The following is a 9,526-nucleotide window of genomic DNA, read 5'->3' on the forward strand; positions in this document are numbered from 1 at the left end:
TGGATGGCTTCTCAGAGGAACTTTCCTCACCTGGAAGCTTCTGGCAGAGATCTTACTCTTGACTTACTTGACCGAAGCGTGCCAGTTCCTACAAACACTTCCCAGCTTGTGCAAAGCGTGGCTGTCCTTGGTCTGCTTGGAAAAACCAAAAGCTTTCTGAACTGTAGGAATACACAGCTAGCGCTGTGTTTGTGTTTCCGTGATCATTCCTACAATCTCACACGCTCCTGGTGGCTGGCTGAGATCTGTTCTGTTACCTAGTCCCAAGCATTTGAAGGCTGCTGAGGTGTAAGTATATGTTTAATCCAGTCAACTTCAAAAGCACATCCTGAAATCCCTTGCACAAGGAGGATGTGATTTACACCTCATCTCTTACCTCGTGGTGGATGCTTGACCTTGTTAATCCACCACCATCCCTGACACAGTGCTCTAGGCAGGCTGGTCCTTTGGTTTCTTTGCCATCAGACATTTCCTTCTCCCTCTGGAGTTGTCTTTGGAAGGGATGGGGGGAGACAGAGGCCAACCCCTTCCGTGCCTTCATCCTTTCACGTCTCATTTCTCTCCTTGGGGCTCTGGCAATAGTTTTCTTGGTTGGCACCTATTTGCTGTAAATTGCTGTTAATCTGTTCCAAGGTGAAGGCTTTGAGAGGCTCTTCCTAAGCTCCTCTTCACACTCCTCCCAAGTGCTGGGAGTCATTTGAGCTGAGAGAGGTGGCACAAGCTGCCTGCCTTGGGTGACATCAGTTGGGGTGTTAATCTTGCCTGGTGATTTCAGAGCTCTTACTTGATCAGTGCTTCCTGTCACCTCCTGGTCCTGGAGCACAAGGCTGCCAGCAAGTGCACTGGGTTTGCTGCTCTACAAAGCAGCTGCTCTTCTGTTGAACCTGAACCTTCTCAGGTCTGTGGGTACATCCCATCCCGTGTCTGAACTTTGAAAATCCTTGAAAAACTGCCTTCAAGTGACAGCAGCCCTGTAGTAGAGGCCAGTTTTCTGGGCTGCTCTGGAGGAATCCATCAGCAAGGCTGGGCTCTTGCAGGCTGCAGGAAGGGCTGTTGGTTTGTAAAGTGTCACTGATGGCCTTCAAAGGGCTGAGCTCTTTGCTTCACACTTCAGCACAAAAGCAGAGATCCCCTCACACAGAATCAGGTCCTCCAGTTTTGGCTCCCAGGTCATAAAAAGGATCAGCAGATCTTTATATGGGACGTTCCTGAGACTGTCTTTAAGAAAATAGAAATCATTCTTAGACACTCTTCTTTTTTTGAAATGGAAGCATCACCATTTGCATTTTTTTCTGAACATTTTTGGCACGACTTACTGGGTGTTTTTTTTCTTTTTTTTTGCCTTCCTTTCACATGGATACACTTGGGCATGGAAATGAATGTGGAACTTGTGAGTTTGTTTCAGCTGAGCAGGGTTTAAAATCTGCTTAGACCATCTGATCAATCTTGTTAAGAGCACACAGTTCCAGAACAGCGTTCCCTTGTTAGAAAACTTTCAATTCTAGGAGGGAATGAGCTCAGTCTACCATCCTCTTGAATTTTAAGGAGAAATTTTGAAGGAGGCTACTCATAGCAGGAAATAGGTGTTGAAGGACTGAATTGGCATTGGGGCATTATTTGAGGAGGAAGGAAAGAATGGGTGGGTCGAGGGGTTCTTAAAATGGATCCCATCTTGTAAGTCCATGTCACCCTCAGGATTTGAGTCCTGTGTCTGAAAAAAGTTATCCCCTGTGTCTGAAGAAGGTTGTCCATCATCCAGCCACCTTTGTTTCCAGATCTCCTCCCGTGTTTCCTGGAGTGATAAATAACCAGTAACTTCCTTTATTTGTAACATGGCATTTTCTGCTGCGTTACCGAAAACACACACAACAGTCTCAGGAAAAGGTGAGGGGCTAAAAATCAGGAGTGAGAAACCCTATGTCTCTGTGACATTAAACAGCAGCACCTCTGAAACCTGGAGCAGCATTCCCTGAAAGCTGATCTCTGAGAGGACAGCAAAGCAGGGCCCGGCTTACGGGTGAGCTCCAACATGGAGACAGCTTGTCTGTGAAAGGAAGGCCGTGCAGCACTTCTTCCCCTCTCCCTGCCATCAGGTTACAAGACAGATCCATGAGCATGAGCAGGAGAACGAGTTGCGGGAACAGATGTCAGGATATAAGCGGATGCGGCGCCAGCACCAGAAGCAGCTGATCGCCCTGGAAAACAAGTTGAAGGCCGAGATGGACGAGCACCGCCTCAAGCTGCAGAAGGAGGTGGAGACACACGCCAACAACTCGTCCATCGAGCTGGAGAAGCTGGCCAAGAAGCAGGTGGCTGTGATGGACAAGGAGGTGAGTGGGGTTGGAGGGAGAGGTGAGTCCAGGTAAGAGGAGGTTGTGGGAGTTGCTGCTTCAACCCCCCGTGCTCTGTGTGGTCACTGTCCAGAGCTGCCCTGGCCAGTTTGGTGAACCGGCCTCAAGTCATCCTTCTGGATGGTGGGCACTCCATTGGCATCTACCAGTACCACAGCCAGTGACAGCTCCATAAGGGAGACTGGAGATCCTTGTGGGGACCTTGTAGGAGCTTTGCCTCATGGCTGAGGGGATGACAAACCTTGCTGCTGCTCCTCGCTCTGTTTAAAAATCAACATGTTGATCCACGCGGTGAATTAGTGGGGTTTGTACCTCCTGGGGTGGTTTTGGTGGGGAGATGAGAAGCACAAGAAAACTCTTACATTTATATGGCCATCATGGATTTTCAGTGCAAGCAGTTTTCCTGTGGCTTAATGCTCATGGCTTTGTTTAGCACAGTGAGGGAGGAATGACCAAAAAACACAGCACAAGACTGATCTGTGCTGGATTCTGTACCTACTCACCCTTTGTTTCTCTATTATTTTTTTCCTCTCTGTACCTTGCAGGCAAAGGCAGCTGCAGCAGATGAAAAGAAATTCCAGCAACAGATTTTGGCTCAGCAAAAGAAAGACCTGGCGACCTTTTTAGAAAGTCAGAAGAAACAATACAAGCTTTGCAAGGAAAAGATTAAAGAGGCAAGAAACCCTCATTTTCAGGGCTGAAGGGGTGTGGAATGAACACAAGCCAGTCTTTGGTTTTGATAAAGCAGGGCCAGCCCAGGGGTTTAAGGGATCCTGTCAGGCTTGGAAGCAAATTTAGATGCTCAGCAAATAAAATTTCAGGAACTGGGACCATCTGGCAGCATTTTCAGAAGAATCTCTGGGGGTGCTAGAGGTGCCTTCATAACTTGCTGTAGAGCAGAATCTTTGAAACCAAGGGTGATGAGGGAAAATGGGACTTCACAGAGAAGTGAATTCTTCTTCCACTTTCTCCTCATCTGTTTTTTTTTTATTTAAGGTGTAAGTAATCAGAGCAGCCATTCAGTGTCCCTTGACTAAAAGCCCTATGATCACTTACATGAATTAGAAGTATGTATAAAAATATAGTATATGGCTGATCTGTGCCAAAGTGCAAAAATAATTTGCTGTTAAGAATGTAAAGGTGAGAAAATGAATAGCAAGGAGCCCTGTTTTGTGATTTACAGGCATGAGACCTGTTGAAGTAAAACTTTAAACCCAGGCTGGACTGTTTGTAAAGCAGGCACAGAGCTAGGAAGGGACCTGAGGGGTTTGACCTGTCCTCCCTCCTGGGCAGCCAGAGCCTCCCCTGCAGTGGTGTGTGACTCTCTTTCCTCTCTGTGCTGTTCACTCCCCAAATGTCTGTGTTTAGTGGCTGATTTTCCTCCTCTTGGTGTGGGTCATAACAACTCTGGAGGCAGCAGGGCTGGGCATGGCCGGGTGGGTCAGGTTCTGCTGGCACCTGGTGTTGTAGCAGGATTTTGGGGTCCTGGATGGCAGGGATGTAGCCAGTGACTCCTGCAAGCCCTGTGTGACCGTGATCCTGAGGGAAGCCTTGTTTTGACCCTGCAGGAAATGAACGAGGACCACAGCACGCCCAAGAAAGAGAAGCAAGAAAGGATATCCAAACATAAAGAGAACCTGCAGCACACACAGGCTGAAGAGGAGGCCCAACTTCTCAGCCAGCAGAGACTCTACTACGACAAAAACTGCCGTTCCTTCAAGAGAAAAACGATGATCAAGAGGCACGAGATGGAGCAGCAGAACATTCGGGAAGTATGGCACTTCTCACTTCCTTTCCAAGCATTTCTTTAGCTGCTTTAGCTCTAAAACAGCTGCTGACTGAGGCTAGATCTTCATGTGTGAAGTTGCTAAACAGAACTGGGGAAAAAAGTGGGGGGAAAGCTGTGGGGAATAGTGTTCCACAGAGCTGTGGCTGCTTTGATTAGCTGAGGAGGGGTGGCATCGTTGACTGGCAGACAGAAACATGGTGTGGGACACCCACCCCGGGCCAGATGCCTCATCTGAGCTCCCAGGTGTTGGATTTTGGGGGATCCTTTGGGCTGCCTTCACAGCACAGGGCAGTTTGTGCCACAGAGAGCTGTGGGATGGGGCAGTAGTTTGTTGAGGAGGAGCTATTCCCATCCTGCTTTCCCTCATTAGTTACTGCCTGTGGTCAAATACCACTTTGGAGGAGGAGCTGCTACTTGTAGATTTTTCTGTAGTACCTGAATTCTTCATTAATGTTATTTTTGGATGAAGACTATCAAATAAGAGGGTATTTTAGTGAAGACTGAGTGAGGAATGGTCAAAAATATCTAATTGCACTTGGCCTGCTACCATCAGATTTTCCAGCACACTTTTCACTTGTTCAGAGTTTTGCCGCCCTTGACTTCAGATGTGCCTGGGGCTGCTCAGCTGCTTTGCAAATCACATCCAGACATCTCAGCTCAGGCACACTGGGAATGAATGAGTGTGAAAAATCAGATTTGGGCACCCTTATCCCAGCATGTAAGAGCTCTGTGGCAGGGATGAGAACAGAGTTCAGTTACCTAGCGTGGCATTTAACCAGTGAACACACCCCTGAGCTCCTGCATTTAAGCTCTTAAGAGGGACCTGATAATTTTCAGAATGATCTGATTGTTTATGTCCTGAAAATAACTAATAACTGAAAATAACTATGTCCTGCTAACTACTTCAGATACACTGGATCAGACACCTGAAGTAAATAACACTTTCAGAATGTGGCTTTCATGATATTTTTAAGTAACCACGGAGGTTCTTTTTGTGCAGGTGGGAAAGTGCTTGAGAGGGGTGGAGTGACTGTGTGTGTTCGTGCTGTGTGAACTGAAATCAGGTGTGGAATGGGCTCCAGAGAGGCTGAGCTGTCCTGAGGTGAAGACAAACATGCCACAGCCTGTTCAGTGTCCCAGCTGCCTTTGTGCCATTGGGAAATGATCTCATTTTTAATCTTGGCTGTGGGGGGAAAATTTTTCTTAAATGTAAAGACGTGCAACACCCTTATGGCCAGGAAGGCAGAGACAAGCCCAGGCCCTGTTTCCTTGCCCATCCTCTCAACTCAAACCTGTCCCAGTTGTAGCAGCCAGAGGGCCTGAAGTGCCTGTTTGCAGGTGCTGCTGTTGAGAGACACAACAGGATTACAACGTGTGAGCAACAGCTCAGAATAATTAGATTTTTTTTTTTTTTTTGCTTCTCCTGCAGAAACTCATTAGGCTGAGGCAGCACTGGGCCCTCCCCAGGCCAGGCACTGCATGTGGTGTGGGGCAGCCCCGCTGTGCCTGTCTGACTCCAGCATGGAGCAATGAGGTTGTAAACCTGAGGGCTGGATCTGGGATGTACCAGCAGACCATCTGTGAAGGGCTCCAAGTATCAGCAAGGGGTACAGCTGGAATCACAGCTCCACTGAGCTGGAGTCAGCTCCGTGCTCCACAGGTTGTGGCTGATACACTGAGGCAGAAATACAGGCAGTTATCAAGGAGGGAACTGGTGTCTCCCCCTTCCTTGGCTTGGAGCTCAGTGTGGGTTATCCTGGACTGTGCAGAGCTTTACTGCACACTGTGAAACCCGGTGAGCCTTGGGTTCTATCCTCAGTTTAAAAACGTGCTGCACCTTAGGCCAAAACCCACCTGGACTATTCTTTTTCTCACCTGAGGTGGTGTTGGAGCCCTTCACCACTGCTTTGGCCATTCTCATAAAAGTGATCTGGGAGAAGCCTCATTCCAGTGCCAAGCAGGGGCACAGGGGAATTTAAACCAGACAACAGGAGCCTTCAGTTCTGTCAGTGCCACCAGCCCTGAGTTGTATTTATTAAGAGCTGCTGCGATTCTCAGCAATCACAGAGGGCTTGTGTGGGGTCCCAGTGCCACCTGCTGGGGACTCCCGGGGCCATGCCAGAGCTGATGGATGGATGGATGGATGGATGGAGGTCACTGTTAGCATCCCCATGGCGCTGCTGGGTTTGTGTTCCCCTGTGACACACGAAGTCTTTGGTGTCATGTAGACAAGTGACCAGGACACTTGGCCTCGTGACCTGCAGCATCTCCAGGTGGAGAATCCATCCCTGCTGAGCCCTTCCTTGTGCTCTGGTGCAGGAGCTGAACAAGAAGCGGACGCAGAAGGAGATGGAGCACGCGATGCTGATCCGGCACGACGAGTCCACGCGCGAGCTGGAGTACCGGCAGCTGCACACGCTGCAGAAGCTGCGCATGGACCTGATCCGGCTGCAGCACCAGACTGAGCTCGAGAACCAGCTGGAATACAACAAGAGGCGGGAGCGGGAGCTGCACAGGAAGCATTTCATGGAGCTCCGGCAGCAACCAAAGAACCTGAAGGTGCCAGAAGCTTTCCTTCCTCCTCCTCCTCCTCCTGCCTCTGTCCTGCCGGGCAGGCGGGGCCGTGCTTGGCTGCCTCATCCGCGCTGTGGGACCGCTGCTCTCCACACCCTGTGCTCTCCCTTGCATCCCTTCCCTTTGCACAGGGCTGCTCTGCATAAGGAAGTTGTGGGCTGTGACAGCACAGAGCTCAGGGAGGGTTTTTTAGGTGCTGTGCTAATTGAGGCTGCTGGGTAAAAATAGTCCAGTTCTGAGAAAAGTGTTACAGAATTTGCTTCTGAGGAGCTGTGCTTTGTTCAGGCCCTCGCTGGTGTCAGCCTGGAAACCTCGATATGGAGAGGGGTTGGGTGCTGCTTTAAGAGGAGAGGAGAGAGGACATGGGTGTGCTGAGCACTGTGCACTGCCCCAGTTCGGCTGCAGGTTGGTCACAGACCTCTGAGCTGCTCCCTGTAGGAAAGGCCTCTTCCTCCTCCCAATGTCACAGAATAATGGAATATCCTGAGCTGGAAGGGACCCACATGGATCATCCAGTCCAAATCCTGGCCCTGCACAGGATACCACAACAATCCCACTTTGTGCCTGAGAGCATTGTCCAAACACTCCTTGAGCTCTGGCAGCCGTGGGGCCGTGGCCACTGCCCTGGGGAGCCTGTTCAGTGTCCAGCCACCCTCTGGGGGAAGAACCTCTTTGTAGTATCCCTCCTGACCTCCCTGGCACAGCTCCAGCTGTTCCCTCGGGTCCTGTCACTGGTCACCAGGGAGAAGGCACGTTGCTGTCACTCTGTCACACCCTTGCTAGTTTTCAGATCTGTGGCTTCCTCCTAGGGCACAGAAGCAGAATGGGAGGGAAGCTGTGAAAAAGCAAGTGTATTTTGGGAGGCAGGTGGCAGGTGATGGGCTGGATGACCTGCAGGAAGCAGGGGTGGAGGACAGAGGTGCCCTGGGCCAGGGAGGGCTGAGCAGGCCCTGTTCCTGGCCCAGCCACGGCCTGAGCTGGTGCTGCTGGTTAGGTCCCTGTGTGAAGCACACCCTGCTCATGAGCTGCAGGTGACAGCACAGAGCACAGAGGAGCTGTGGTTCTCACCAGCCCACCCATTTGGACGTACCATAACCTCTCCGTCCCCAAAGCTCTTTGCGCTCCTCACATCGTTCCTTCCTTGGCAGGCTATGGAAATGCAGATCAAAAAGCAGTTCCAGGACACATGCAAAGTGCAAACTAAGCAGTACAAAGCACTGAAGAATCACCAGCTGGAAGTAACTCCAAAGAGTGAGCACAAGACAATTCTGAAGAGCCTGAAGGACGAGCAGACGCGGAAGCTCGCCATCCTGGCCGAGCAGTACGAGCAGAGCATCAACGAGATGATGGCCTCGCAGGCGGTACGTGGGTGTCCCTGGGAGGGGGGAACAGTCAGGCTGTCAGGCCTCACAGCAGGCTGGGATGGTCTTCTCCAGCCACTGGATGGTTGTGTTTATAAGAGCTGTTTAAATAATGCAGCAGGTGGCACTTTCCCTCTTGGAATAAGGATCCCACAGAACACGTGTGGTTCCCCTGCTGCCCCTCGTGTGCTGGGGTTTAGAACTGGGTCTTCCCTGAGGCTCTGCCTCTGTGAGTGGGGAAGCTGCTCTTCATGATTTTCCCAATGCCAGAGGCTCCTGGCTTTGGGAAAGAAGAGCAGCGTGCCAGTAGTGTCGGAGCAGAGGAATTACCAGTGGAGGTGTGAGCGTTGTTTTCCCGATGTCCTTACAGCTACGGCTGGACGAGGCCCAGGAAGCGGAATGCCAAGCCCTGAGACTGCAACTCCAGCAGGAGATGGAGCTGCTCAACGCGTACCAGAGCAAAATTAAGATGCAGACAGAAGCACAGCACGAAAGGGAACTCCAGAAGCTGGAGCAACGGGTGTCGCTGCGCAGGGCACACCTGGAACAAAAGGTACGTTCCTGGGGGAGGCTGCGGGGGGTCCCTGGAGCTCGGCTGGGACACGGGGTTGGGGCAGGGCTGCTGTGCTGGGGGCTGCTGACTGTGCTCGTTTCAGATCGAAGAGGAGCTCGCCGCCCTCCAGAAGGAACGCAGCGAGAGGATCAAGTTTCTGTTGGAAAAGCAGGAGCGAGAGATTGAGACGTTTGACATGGAGAGCTTGCGAATGGGCTTTGGGAATTTGGTCACATTAGAGTATCCCAAGGAGGACTATAGATGAGGTTAAATTTCTTTGCCATTTAAAAAACAAAACCGATAAAAAGCAAACCAAGTAAGGATAAAACTTGCAAACCCAACATTCCCCATGTTGACGGGCGTGCTCTCTCTCTTTCTGTCTCTCTTACTGACATCGTGTCGGACCAGTGCCTGTATATTCTTACTCCATCAGGGGCCCCTTTCCCCCGTCACGTCCCGGTGCAGGACAGCTCCTGGCAGTCTTTTCCATAGTATGTCACAGTATTGATGTCTCTGTGCAATGATTAAAAATGTTTCAGTGAAAACTTTGGAGACAATTTTAATGGAGAAAAAAAAAAAACAAAAAAAAAAAACTCAAGTGGATGTATGTTGCTTTTGAGCAATCACTCATTTTACCACCAATCAATGAAAGTAAAAGCAAAAAAAAATATTAATAATTAAAAGATATCTACGATCCCAGGGGGAGAGAGACTGAATCCGCAGCCTTACCTTAACTAGCTGCTGCATAATTTTATTTTATTTTTATTTTTTTGGTATTTATTCATCAGGAATAATTAAATAATAAAAAAAAAATTTTATTAAAGATTGAAAAAAAAAAATTTTTGATACATTTTACAGAAAAAGAAAAAAAAAAACCTAATCGTGCTGTACATATCAG

At 49.7% G+C, this 9,526-nt stretch overlaps 1 protein-coding gene across 2 annotated transcripts in view; it reads left to right on the top strand.

The window, feature by feature from the left end:
• TAOK3 (TAO kinase 3) overlaps positions 1–9,211 on the top strand; it is an 80,407-nt gene extending 71,196 nt beyond the window's left edge. For both annotated transcript variants that reach the window (XM_017831337.1, XM_017831338.1), the window contains exons 15-21: positions 2,094–2,330; positions 2,897–3,025; positions 3,920–4,123; positions 6,460–6,699; positions 7,863–8,075; positions 8,446–8,628; positions 8,732–9,211. In XM_017831337.1, the coding sequence (XP_017686826.1) occupies positions 2,094–2,330; positions 2,897–3,025; positions 3,920–4,123; positions 6,460–6,699; positions 7,863–8,075; positions 8,446–8,628; positions 8,732–8,893 (1,368 nt within the window). In that variant the 3' untranslated portion in view covers positions 8,894–9,211. The remainder of the gene's footprint in view (positions 1–2,093; positions 2,331–2,896; positions 3,026–3,919; positions 4,124–6,459; positions 6,700–7,862; positions 8,076–8,445; positions 8,629–8,731) is intronic.
• Positions 9,212–9,526: the final 315 nt, after the last annotated feature.

Source organism: Lepidothrix coronata, unplaced genomic scaffold (genome assembly GCF_001604755.1).
Source record: "Lepidothrix coronata isolate B3197 unplaced genomic scaffold, Lepidothrix_coronata-1.0 Scaffold189, whole genome shotgun sequence".
Lineage (NCBI taxonomy): Eukaryota > Metazoa > Chordata > Aves > Passeriformes > Pipridae > Lepidothrix > Lepidothrix coronata.